A 14,128-nucleotide genomic window follows, 5' to 3' on the forward strand; every position below is an offset into this window, starting at 1 on the left:
CCGGTCTTAGTGACAAGCTTACAGAGAATCTGATCGAACTTGCCAGTGATCGCGCCTTAGAACTGAAATTCCAAAATGTAACTGTTTCCCAGTTTTGGCTGGAGGTGAAAGGAGAATACAAGGAACTAAGTGAAATCGCCATGTCTGCTTTGTTACCATTCAGATCCACTTACCTTTGTGAAGTGTCATTTTCGGCAATGTCATTGATCAAAACCAAACACAGAAACAGACTGAGTGTACAAAATGACCTTATAATTGCCGTTAGTGACATCGAGCCAAGATTTGATAATATTTTAGCAAAAAAGCAGCCTCAAGTTTCTCATTGATTTTGTACGTACATTTAAGCACCGTCATATTGGACAATAAATCTCGTGTTTTTGAAAATCTGATTTTAGTTAAGAAAAAAGTAAAACAACGATTCTCAAGAAAGGGGTACGCAAACTTTTTGGGCCTTGACTAGGTGTACGCGGACCGAAAAAGGTTGGGAACCACTGTTCTAAATGAATATTTTGGCTCTATATCTAAGAGCCGCCATTAGCAAAACACAGATAAACATAAAATAAGACGTACAAAAAAATATGTGATCATTAAAACTAAAAAATTCAAAAATAAATAAATAATAAAACAGTCCCAGCATCATCACTTAAAGGAAGTTCAACCAGGACTGAAAATCAAACACGAAACAAGACAATACATTTAGATAAAAAAAGAAATCAAGAGTATGTTTTTAATACAATTCTTCCTTTTTTGACAGCTAAGCAAAAAATTCATTGGTATTAACTATTGGTTTGGCAATGCAATATGTTAAACCATTTTTATTTAAATTTGTGAATAACACGTCAAGTGAATATTCTTCCAAGCCAATATTTAAAGAAGTATTATTACTTATCTGAAGTTGGATTTCTATTACCTCTCAAACAATTTGTTTATTACCCTAATCCTTACTAATGAGGGTGGTGTTTTCAAAAAGTGTTGCATGGCAAGCTTTTTCGCAAATATGGGTACTTAGAGCCAAATCAAAAGAACTGGAAACACTATTAGATTTAAAAGCCTTTGTAATATTATCCTTATGTTTTTGCTGGGTTTTCCAAATTTTGGGGACTTTACCAGCATAATAATTGCCGGCCCCTTAGACAAGTAACTGCCTGTTATAGCAGAGACATTCTCTGGTATATTGGACAGTGAAGAGTGGCCCTTGTCTTGAGCTACGTCTATTCTAGTACCGTTATTTAAACTTATACAGATTAGACCATAGAAATTACAGAGGCATAAGCTTAGATAATGTACTTAGTAAGCTTTCCGCTAAGATATTATGTCATAGGATAGACTTTGTGTTAACCAGGGATGTATAATTTCAAGAATCCAGTTGATGTTTTTCAAGCGTATATTAGGCCTTGGTAATAAGTTTAATGGGTTAGTATTGAGAGAGGATATAGGAATAAAGTGTTTGAGACAAAGTAGGCTAATTAAAACGGTTAAATATTGGGAAAGGGTGTCATCGATAGAGGATAATAGCCTAGTTAAACAAGCATTTTTAATGATACTTCAGGATATGAGGAAGGATTCATGGTCAAATCAAGTGAAGAATATATTAGACCGCGCAAGACTAGGTAACTGTTGGAATGAGGGAAAGGAAATAGGAGAGATGGTAGGGAATGTATCTAGGTTAGTTGCTACTAGGTTACTGTCTCAGGAAGTTCCGGTTTGGCAAGCTGAAAAGGCCGCCTCGTCGTCCCTATGGCTATATGCAGAGATCAAGGAGATCTGGGGCGAAGAAATTTATCTACAAATGGGATTAAGCCCGGGAGATTTGAAATGGATATTGTGTGGAAGGGGCGATTTTATGCCTCTTGGAGAACGAAGAAAATATTTAGGGAGGGCTAGATTGAGGGATGGTCTTTACAGTTGCCCTATGTATGGAGAGATGAATGAGTGCTTGCATCTTTTTTTAAGAAAATGTAAGGAATTGAGGGAAGTATGCCTAGAAATATTTGGTAGGGAGGTAGGGGGAGAGATCGGATTTTGGAAATTTCGAAAAGTAGGTGTTACTTAGATATAAACAATATTAAAAAGTTCGTCCGGGCAGGTATGAGGCATCGTGATGGTTTTCTTAAATAATCAACTTCACTGTTTTTCAGTTTACGTTCTGTTGTTGTATTTTTTTTCACTTGTTTTTTGTATGTCACCATGGCCCAATAGGGCTTATGTGTGAACAAATCCATCCATCTATCTATCTATCTATATTTACCAGATTTACGTAACACGTGATTTTTAAATTACTTGTAAAAACTACACACAGTCTATTTTATTTTGTGTGCAAACTTTTCTTAATTTCACCGTAATTTTTGGTATATAAGGAAGGCAGATTACATCTGAAGTTTATTAGAAGCTTCATATGATTAGAGGTCTTTGATTTTAAGATAAATGTCTTTTTAGCCAACGGCTACTTGTATTATTAATTAACAGGATGGGATAACACTTTCAAAAAAGTATATCTCTGATAAAATTTAATTGTTCTGTGATGTAAGATCACAGGCAAACATTTAGTACACAATCCAAGAGAGAAGTCGCAACACCTCTTTTAACCTGTGGGTGTGATTATATTTTGAATAGATCTCCCAGCAAACTGCTTACCTAATTAGAAAAAATGATTAAAGATAAAGATAAAAAATATTATGATAAAGAGTAAGCCTATAATACAGATACTTGTCCTATGTGAGTCAATATTAATGATGATCACCCTCATGTTCTGTACAGATGTCAGCGGTTATAATTTTTAAGGGTAAACCTTTTAAAGGATATCATTATGCAAGTTCATGACATCTTGAGTTGTACCCACGTAATTTACCAAATACAAAAAGACTTGTCGCTCATGCCTTAATTCAGAGATCTAAGTCCCACTCATTTAGTGTTTTGCACTTAAATTTCAAATGCATCTTATTTTATTTCGGACTTTGGTCTAAGATAGCCACGAAAACCAGAAAAACGAAATAAGGAGAAGTTGTCGTGCCTCAAGTCGCCATTTTTTCTTATTTTTTAATAATACTCTCTCAAGTAATTTTGGTCATTTGCTTATTTCTTTATGACGAATTCAACTAATTGAATTGGTTCAACTACTAAGAAAGGCTAAAGTGGTATTTCTGAAAAATGTCTTTACAAGGTACAAAACAGGACAATTTAGCAAAGGTTCAAACTAATCCAAGTTCTAGCCATAGGATATTTCCGAAGCAATTGTGCATCGTTCATTTTTGTACATTTTCTCAAATGGGTGGCAATTTCTGTCAAATATCAACTCAAGAAGTCAATTTCAAAATATTTATACTTTGCAAAAATTTGTCAAACACTCGAGATTTATGTCCTTTTCTGTTGCCCATTGCAACGCATGTTGTTATGAGTAGTTCTTATTTATCTTTGTTCACAGGATTGACAATATTGAAACACTTGCAGATTATTGTATAATTATATAATTTTCATATCCAAGCATATTATGTCACTGTATAATTACGAACTGGATTCATCCAATCTGTAATTGCAATATTATGAGCTTCACTGGAAAAATGGCTGATCCACAAAACTGAAAATTGGGCTAAGGACAGCCATTCCTAGAATCGTCACTTACCCGAGTCGGATAATTAAGGAATTCATCGCTGACAGGACTTAAATGTTTGTGGTTTGAATGCATCATCTTATCCTTCACGAAGCTTTGGCAGTCAAAGCAGTATATTCTTTGTTCTTGGCTTAGTTGTCTGACTTGAGAGATATTTAATTCCATCTTCGGCCTAAAATGCAAAGATTATTTAAATAGTGAAAATACGTTTTAAAAAAAGTTTTTCTTTCAGGACTAAATTAACACAAATCTTTCTACTATTGGCATGGAACAGACTGTTTTGAAGGATCAGCTATGTTGGTCTCAGGTGACTTGTTGCAAGGATAAGTAGACAGTAGCGGCAGTATAGACAACCAATGGCATTAACTTAGCAAAGGGTATAATATTTGTGTATTTGCTAATTTAGGGACGGGAGTGAAGAACATGGTCCTAAGGATTCCATGTTGTATGTGTGTGCTTTAAAATAGTAAAAAATCAATTGCCACAAATATATTTGTTTCATGAGCATTTCTTTCCACAAATTTTGAACAGCAATTTGATTTTCCCAAAGGTTATGATAAAAAAAAATATAAAAAGTAAAATCGCCACCAGCGAAGCACAAATGGCATCCTAGCCTAACAGGGCTTTGAGGGGGGTGGCAACCACCCTTTTACCTATTTTGTAATTTCTGTTTTTTAAAGTTTGTGTAATCGAATGACTATTAAGATGTTTCTCTCTTTCAGTATTTATCTATTAACCCCAAAATAGATGGTTTATTGAAGCGGTTTTAGCAGTAGGCCAAGTTTTAATTAGGCACTGCAATTCAACTGTTGATTCAAAATGTGAGGTTTTTTCTCCCAAATCATGAGCTATCCCGCTATTCCCTCTACAAGGTATTGTGATTTTCTACTACTTTCTTTTCCACAACGAATAAACCAAAAAGTTTATTTCAAAATTGCATAAGTAGTTTCATCATGTGACTGTAATCTATACATAATAATGATAGATGGTAATAAGCTTACCTAAGCTATAGAAGTCAGGTGATTGATTTTTCTAACGATAATTTCGACAGGACCTGTGGCTGTCATCATCAAGTTAAATTCAAATTTCTTGCCAGAAAGTAAAATCACTACATAAATAAAACTAAAAACACTGAACAACACTATTAATGAGCCGAACCTGCAATTATTGTTGTGCCATGGTCTGAATTTTGGTAGAGGCATTGATGGCTGCTGTCCAAGTAGATCTTAAAGAGGTTGGGCCTGTAGGAAAGGGGTGGAGTTTTTTGTGAGTTTTCAATTTATGGGTGATGGGTTCCCAAATTTCGCTATTATGAAACTCACCATTGTCTTTATTGATGGCTGGTTTATTTTTAGCAATTTCCAAAGCTTCTCTGATTCTCTGCTTTAAGAGTTGTTGGACAATAGCAATAAGTTGGGTCTGGTCAAACTTAATGGAGTGAGAAAGTTTTTCAAAGATATGATGGGCCAATGCAGAAAAATTATCTTCGTCTTTTAGCTTTGTCTTTTTAAGGCAGGCATCCATGGAATCAGCATGTTCTTTTAATCGATGATGTAGAGGTCTCATGGTACGACCTATATAGGTATCACCACAGCTGCAAGGAATCCCATATACCCCTGGTAGATCTGAAATAATCTTATCCTTGCCTTTGTTCAAGAAAGAGGAGATAGTCCTTCCAGAGGGAAAAAACACCTTAAAGCCAAGCTTAGTGAGTTTGGAGCTTAAAGTGTCAGAAATGCCCTTAATATAAGGTAATGACAAAAAGGGTTTATCATCTTCAATCTTAGGAGCAGAACTCTAGGTAATTCCACTCATCTTTCTCCTGGAAATAACCTTGTCAATGACTTTTTGGGGGTATCCATTACCTATCAGAGCATCTCTTATATAATCAAGTTCAGCCTTCAGCTCAAAATCAGAGGAGCAAACCAAAAATGCTCTACCAACCAATAAAAAGATTACAGAATTTTCGACTATATGGTGGTTATAGGAGTCATATCTGAGATATCTATCACTATGAGTTGGCTTTCTATACACGCTCAAGTCCAACCTAGTTTCTCATTTTGCAATGAGATCTGTCAATCTGTCTGTCTGGTTTGTATGTCTGGTGTGTCTGTCTTTCTGTCTGTCTGGTTTGTATGTCTGGTCCGTATGTCTGTCTGTCTGATCTTTCTGTCTGTCTGATCTTTCTGTCTGTCTGATCTGTCTTTCTGTCTTTCTTGTCTGTACATCTAAGAAAGGGTAAATTGCGGTTATTTTCAAGTTCAATGGTGAACTTAATATCTGGGTCCTGCTGGTTAAAAATATTGAGAAAGGATCTTAATTTGTCTTGTACCCCATTCCAAATTATTAAGCAATCATCTACATATCTCATGTAGAGTTGGAGATCTCCAACTCCAACTGGATGAAACCCAGTTTGTAATTATACAGTGACGCAATATGCTTGGATAAGAAAATGCTATAGTTATACAATAATCTGCAAAGGTTTCAAGCAGGGGCACTAAAAAAAAAGAAAAAAAAAACGATGGAAAACCAACAAAATATAAGCTAAGAACAAATGGCACCAAACGGCTTAAGAAGAACCAGCATTTTTTGAAGCTGTAGCTGTATTTGGGAATCAACGTGTTGTAAATGTCTAGATTTGTATGGAGGAAAAACGTTGTAAAATTTAACAAATTGATTTTTTTTTCATGGCAACATGGCAACACTGACAACATACAATACTGGCATAAAAACTTCATAATTTTGAAATGAAAAGAGAAATAATATAAATCTTGGTTTTCAGGTACAAATCAACCAAGGGGAGGGGCTTTTTTCGGTGTCCTTCATACTCTAGCTGAACTTTTGTGACCAACATTAGCTGTTCTGAATTTCATCTATGTTTGCTGCTAAGTTAAATTCTAAAGTTCGTTTTGGGGTTTTGAATTTAACAGCAGTTTTAGATTTTAGAGCTAAGAATTCGTCCAAAGGAGAAACTTTAAAAGATAGAATAATGGCAAACGAGGTGATACAAACATTAACAAATAAATGCCATAGTGGGTGGCTGAAACTACGATTGATCAGAAGATATGGCAGAATTCGTTAATTCAGAATTTATACACGGGCAAAAGTTAAACTGAGTGTCAGAAAATGGTAATACGAGGTTTTAATAAAGAGAAAAAGGACACAAAAAAAAATAAAAAATGATCTATAACAATCTATTGAGCTGGATTTAATCTCGCATTTGTAATAGATAAACCCACTAGTTACATCTCTTGAAGCAGCATTGCTCTTGAAACATGGTATTGTTATGGGCGAAATTTCCAAAACAAAATGAATTCCAAAGTTTCATATTATTTAACAAAGCGGTAGCTTTACTAGACAGGGATTGACACAGAGTGGGATGTCATATAAAAAATAAAGAATTTGACAATGGAAACATAAAAATAAAAAGAATAATTAATTCTCCAAATAGAGCCTAACTTACTTACTATGTTCCAAACGATTGAATTTTGACTTTTTGCCTAGTTTATGTTCTGACTCCAAAATAAATACAGGGCATTCCTTCCTATTTCTGCAAACCGAACATGCATAGTAGCGGGTTCTACTCCCAGACAACTCACATCTTTCAAACAATATACAAGGGCCTTAAAAATTGAAACAGAACAATTATTTTGACATAAAAAAAAGACATGAGTCAGCAGTGAGCTATGATTCAAATAATTTTCCTTGACAACTTACCCTCTAAACATGGTCTTGGGGAAAGATAACATTATTTTGCTCTAAAAATTTTCACAGCTTTTAAACTACATTATGTTTCCCTTCCTTTTTTGTAAAAAAATAGTTAGAATACATGAGAGACACTTTCCTCTTTAATAAGTCAGTACTAGACCATTGACTCTGATGTGTACCAATCATACTTTGCTTTGCATGTTTCTTTTCAGTGACTGATGTTCATTCTAGCTCAAATAACGAGCTGAAGCACCTTTGCTCATATTAGATCCACTTTTTGTATTGCTTTTTTTTCAATCTAGTAAATTCTTCCTTGACAAGCTGTGACTTAGCAGTGTGTGTATTGTTTCCTCTTTAGCTCTTTACTAAAGGATTCCCTTGCTTCTACTATTGCTAGTGCTTGTTACACCTCTTCTTTTCCTAAACATTCATTTTTCTTTTCACTTCTTGTTACTCTTCTTTCTTCTACAGAAACGCATTGGAATATTTACATTTGCATCTCCCAAATGATAATAAGGTCAAATTCAAAATTAAAACAAACAGAAACTTTCCTATACATGGGGAACACACCCCCCCCCCAAAAAAAATCCCCCCTCCATGCTAAGGTTTGAATTATTCTTTTTATTTTTATGTTTCCATTGTCAAATTCTTTATTTTTTATATGACATCCCACTCTGTGTCAATCACTGTCTAGTAAAGTCTGCATATTTGATGTCAGTATTTTTTTCTTGTGCTGAAAAGGCAACACCATCATGTTCTTTCAATGCGTCTTTCATAATCTAATCTATAACATAGTTGAAAAAAAATGGCAATGCCAGACATCCTTGATGGACACCATGTGCTATTTCAAATAATTCCATTAGCTCACCATATATTCATAAGTTACTCAGGATATTCTCATCGTATGCTCTTAGCAGGTCAACTATTTTTGTAGGAACACTGTCTTTGAGCATTATTTGGCATGACAAGGCTCATAATATCAAGTCAAATGCAGCAATGAAGTCCAGAAAGACTGCAAAGGTATCCAATCTATGAATAAAATGTTGGTGAAGAAGAAGCTGCAGGGTATGGATATGGTCTACACATCCCATTCAGGGTGGAAACTTGCCCAGATCGTCCTTGTCCATTGCTCTCACTCTTTTCTAAAGCAATTAACTAAAAATATTGTAAAAATATTCCCAGCTATGTCTATTAGTGAGACTCCCTGGGTATTTTTACAGTCTTCTTTCTGAATATAGGGATCACTGTTGGATTTAGTCAGTCCTGGGGAACATATTCAGCATCCCAGACTTTGCCAAGTAGGCTTGTTAGGGCTTCAACAAGCACAAAACTTGCTTTGTATATTTCTGCTGGTCCTCGCCAAGGGCTTTATATTTTTTTAAAGACTTCACAGCATTTCTGACTTCCTCTGTTGAAGGTGGAGATACATTGCAAGAATACTGATACACAACTGAAGGAGCTGCTGATTTTGTATTTTTTGGATGGAGTAGCCTGGCCTCTCCTATTTAACAGATCCTTGAAATGTTCTTTCCATTGGTTCTTCTTTTCTAGTCACCCTGTGATGATAGGCACATCTGATCTTTTCATATTTTCTGTGGTGGTATAACTTTTCTTTTTCAAGTTCAGCTCTCCAAGGATCCTATATTGTTCACAGGTCTCATTTCTAGCAGCAGCCTCTTTTAGGTCTCTGGCCAGCTTCAACCAGTATGCATTTTCATCTCTCCTTGCCAGCTTATGAGCTTTCTAACAGAGCTCGGTGAATACTGCCTAGTTTGATGCATTTTTCTTCTCATGCAGGGCAGTGAGTGTTTCAGTTGTGCACCACTTTGCAGTACCTTTTATTCTCTTTCCTGCCATTTTACAGCACAAGACAATTGTCTGACCCAAAGAAGACCACTGGATATCCTAAAAGAGCAGCAGGGGGCAGCAACAACAGCTCTAACACAAAATCAGCCAACTGCTGAATGGCTGCAAATATACTCTTGCATTGCAAAACTGATGAAGGAACCTCAAAAAATTTGACAAAGCAGCAAGCCAACAAAAAATCTATACAACCATCAGACAAAGCCTTGTGAACTTCAGTTGGAAGATGAAGTCCTAGTGCTTCTGCCAGCAGGTGACCACAAGCTGGAAATACGACAGCAAGGCCCCTTCAAAATCTTGTGGAAAATTGGCCAGGTCAACTAAAAAATTGAGATACCGGAAGCAATGAAGAAATACAAAGTAATTCAAATCAATCTTCTCCAGAGATTCAAGAGGAGACTGTCAGAAATTTTTATGACAGCAACCAGTATATATACTTATCTGGGGGTGACAGCAAAGTTTGTTCTGGTCTGTGTGAATCAGTAACTCACCTGAGTAAAAAGAGAAAGTAAGAACAGTAAGGAGGTCTGCTTGAGGATCTCTGATAAACTTTCTTAAGTACGCCAGGAAGAACTAGGATCAAGAAACATCAGATTAATACCATTGAGTCATGACCTCTGAGGCAGAGGCTCTATCACATCCCACAAAGCTGACAGATCACCATTGAGAAGGAAGTCAACTACATGCTCAACTTGAGCATCATTGAACCATCTTCTATTCCATGGTGCTCTCCAGTCATCATGGTAAAAAAATTGGACAGATTGCTATGCTTCTGTCTTGATTTTCGTGGGCTTAACAAATTATCTTGTTTTGATGCATATCCTTTACCTTGTATTGATGAGCTCTTGGAGACAGCAAGATGAGCAGCAAGAAAATATTTAGTGTCCCAGACTTGGTTAGAGGGTCATGCCATTTGGCTTGCATGGTGCTCCAGCAACTTTCCAGCATCTTATGGATAAGGTTTTAGAGCCCCTACAAGGCATTTGCTATGGCCTATTGGGATGATATTGTCATCTTTAGTGGCTCCTGGGAGGAGCACCAAGTACATGTAAAAAAATGATAGAGTGCTTACAAGAAGCAGGGTTGATGATCCACCCAAGAAAGATTAAAATGGCTCAGAACAAGGTTTGTTACCTGGGTCACCAAACTGAAAGTGGGGTAATTGCCACATTGGAGAGCAAGGTCTGGGTCATTCAACATCCCCCCCTACTTGTGTCTAAGAAGGAAATTTGTTCTTTTATAGGGATGGCAGCATATTTCAAACACTTTACCAAGAATTATACTGAAATTGCTGAGCTGCTCACTTTTCTTCTGAAGAAAGGTTCTCCAAACAATTTGGAGCTGAACAAGGTACGGGTTTGTGCATTAAAAAAACCTAAAACAAGCACTCGTCAAAACTCCTGTTTGGTGAAACCAGATTTCAATAAGGTTGTTGTGTCATAGACAGATATCTCTGGCATAGGTGTGGGAGCAGTCCTCACCCAAAGGAATGGTGAATAGCATTCAGTTACATTCTGTAGAAGGAAGCTCATCCCAGATGAAACATACCATGGAAAAAGAAGCTATTGCTCTCAAATGGGGAATTGAAAGCTTCAGGTACTACCAAAGGGACATCCTTTATTTGTGGAAACTGACCACAACCCTCTTAGGTGGCTTAATGTTGCATGAATTTGCAACCCTTGTTTGACATGCTGGTCATTGTCTCTTCATGAATTTCATTTGACCATTAATTGCCAACCAGGATCCATGAATGCAAATGTGAATGAACTATCTAGGCTATTCTAGGTAATGTTGTGGTGGCTGTAGTTTGAAATAATATATATATATTCTTTCTTTACAGATGAGTATAAATAAGTTGCCAGTCTCATTGAGGAATAACCTTAAAATTCAGCCCCCCCCCCTTTGGATGCAAAAAAAAACTACAAAATGATGCTGAGCTGTTCTGTTTCTTAAACCTGGAAGCAAGTGGGAATAAATATAAGTTCTAAAGCAGTTTGTTATACAGTAAAGCCATTCATTGAGATGAGTCCTTCTGTTGCTTGTTGCTGGTGCCTGAAAGCTTCCATGAATGAATAATGCAGAATGCTCATTTGCTTGCCAATAGTGAAGAAGAATCAAAACACAGAGGCTGTCCTTCAACCTTGCAGATACTGATGACAAATCTTTACTGGCCTGACATATGTTCTTGTATCAGGTGATTCATGGACAATTGTTCTTATTGTGAAAGAGAAGCTTTCTCTGGTTATGTGGTTAGTATAGGGAAAAATTAACTTTGTTTAAGAATCCCTCTGCCACCCTCTTGTGGAAGGGAGGGGTATCATGGATTGACTATGTAAATTATATTTGTAGCTAAATCCTTTTTTATGTGAAGTCTTTGGCTGTGTGTGATTGCATTAGTGAGTGCTGAGATGGTTGAATTCAAACTGTAAGGAACTTTTGTTTGATTCATTTTTCCTAGTTGTGATTAATTAGTACAAGAATAAAGAATTTTTTTTTTGTACTTGGACTGTATATGCTTTATTGGGATGGCAAGAAATTAGTCCACAACAGTTACCACAAAACACTCTTTTAAAATATGTTTTTTTGTACAACTTTTGGAGGTTTGAATTAAATAGTAAGTCCATTTTTCATGGAAATATATTATTAGTTGGATTACCATGTTTCTTTCCATTCCAATTAGCTTTTAAAATTATTTCAAATAATATATTTTTAATTGTTATTATAATTGATTACATGAAAAACAACTTTCTTCAAGTTTAGATTGCAAAAACCAATTTCAACAAAGAACCAATAATGCCCTACAAGATGCATTTAATAGAGAAACACATTAATTGAGCTGGAACTAGGACCACCAGGGAGTGGAATGCATTGACACAAAAAGGATCATTGTATTTGGAGAGAGCATAAAATATGGAATCTAGTGAAAATTTAGTGATTAGCCACTTCAGAAGGAAACATTCAAAGCTATTAAAAGTAGCTTAGTAGCTCTAGATTTCTAATTTTGTGCTATTTCTAAGCATCATGTTCACTTTTCTGAAAATGCATATCACCTAATCACTTCTAGATGGCCCTTGCTATACTCCTAAGAATGCCTAAAAGACTTCAAATACAACACTAAAACAATAAAATTCTTACTTTATAATATGCATAATGTTTTGATTAATTAGATAGTCATAGTCTTTCCACTGTTGTCTACTTTTTAAAATCATTTTAAATATTATAATGTTGATCTAAAACTGTAATCAATCACACAAACCCATTTTAACAAAGAATTTAGCCAAGGCTAGAACATATCATAAGATTCAATTAATGAAGAAACAAATTATTCGTGTTAGACCAGGAACCACCAAGCATGTGCAGTTTACTAGAACTTTCTACAGCAAATGTTTGGTAGTTTGCCATTTCTGAAGGATACATACTAAGCTAATAAAGTAGCCTAGTAGCTCTAGGTTTGTTGCTTAAGGCTATGCTATTTCTAAGTATCATGTTCACTTTTCTGACAATTTATTACATATACCTACTACCAAACAGCCCTTGATATACCCCAAAGAATATAGGCCTATAAAAAGCTAGTTTCAAATGAAACATTAAAACAATGAAATAAGGCTAGGCTATTACTTTATAAAGTTCACTATGTTTTGATTAATTATATGATCACATTTCCTGCCAATGTTGTCTACTTTTAAAATCATTTCAAAGAGGCTAATATAATTTTAATCTAATAGCCTTTTGCAATCAATCAAACAAACCCATTTGAACAAAAATCTTTCCAAGGCTTTAACATATCATAAGATTCAAACAATGGATGGATAAGTTATTAGTTTCAGACCTGGGACCATTAAGTAGGTGTGGTGCATGGTAAGAGAAGTGACCATAATATTTAAAAATAGCAAAAAATGGCATCTAATGGTAGCCTAAGTAACTAATACCTGACTATTAATTTTCTACTCTTTCCATTAGGTTGTGTGCCAAATAATAGCCTTAGTTCTATTAGCCTGGCAAAAAAAAGGAACAAGGTTACATATTTGAAGTCCCTATAAAAGCTCAATATTAAATTTGCAAGGATAAAAATTAGACCTAGTATATTTGAAATTAGAACTAGAAGACTTATCACATGGTATATCATGTATCAGCTAGGCTAGCCAAATGAATTAATATAGACATCCAAAAATTTACCTTCTTCAATTGGCATTGATTGAATGGGTAATTCTAATATACAGCCTGCTTATATATTCTCATACAAATTATCTCATAGCTTACCATGCGAACAGCTGGGATAATCCCTTGAAGTAGCGTAATTTAACGATCTTAGATCTACTGTAGTGAACATTACAGTATGATCACGTGGTCGGTTTTTAAAGAGAAAAACATGTACGCCTAATCTAAGAAGAAGTGCCGATCAAACAGTTCGTGGTAACGAACTGTAGTAAGGAGCGACCCGGCTCAATAGTAACCAAAACTCTAAAAAATAGAATTTTTATACCAATACATACATCAAAAGAATCGCATTTTAATGCTGATTTTAAATATATAAGTTTCATCAAGTTTAGTCTTACCCATCAAAAGTTACGAGCCTGAGAAAATTTGCGTTATTTTAGAAAATAGGGGGAAACGCCCCCTAGAAGTCATAGAATCTTTACGAAAATCACACCATCAGATTCACCGTATCAGAGAACCCTACTGTAGAAGTTTCAAGCTCCTATCTACAAAAATGTGGAATTTTGTATTCTTTACCAGAAGGCAGATCACGGATGCGTGTTTATTTGTTTGTTTGTTTTTTGTTTTTTTGTTTGTTTTTTTTTTCTTTTTCCCAGGGGTGATCGTATCGACCCAGTTGTCCTAGAATGTTGCAAGAGGGCTCATTTTAACGGAAATGAAAAGTTCTAGTGCCCTTTTTAAGTGACCAAAAAAATTGGAGGGCACCTAGGCCCCCTCCCAAGCTAATTATTT

The 14,128-nt window shown here is 35.5% G+C and overlaps 1 protein-coding gene across 3 annotated transcripts in view; it reads right to left on the reverse strand.

The window, feature by feature from the left end:
- LOC136027309 (rRNA N6-adenosine-methyltransferase ZCCHC4-like) overlaps positions 1-13,541 on the reverse strand; it is a 46,679-nt gene extending 33,138 nt beyond the window's left edge. Inside the window, exons 1-3 of one of the 3 annotated variants that reach the window (XM_065704426.1) lie at positions 13,439-13,541; positions 7,071-7,230; positions 3,620-3,779 (exon numbers count right to left, since the gene is read on the reverse strand). In XM_065704426.1, coding sequence (XP_065560498.1) covers positions 3,620-3,779; positions 7,071-7,230; positions 13,439-13,508 — 390 coding nt within the window. In that variant the 5' untranslated portion in view covers positions 13,509-13,541. Of the gene's footprint in view, positions 1-3,619; positions 3,780-7,070; positions 7,231-13,438 lie in introns of those variants that run through there. The other 2 variants (XM_065704427.1, XM_065704428.1) reach the window with 2 other exon arrangements.
- Between the last annotated feature and the right edge of the window lie 587 nt (positions 13,542-14,128).

The sequence above is a fragment of the Artemia franciscana genome, chromosome 5, assembly GCF_032884065.1.
Source record: "Artemia franciscana chromosome 5, ASM3288406v1, whole genome shotgun sequence".
NCBI lineage: Eukaryota > Metazoa > Arthropoda > Branchiopoda > Anostraca > Artemiidae > Artemia > Artemia franciscana.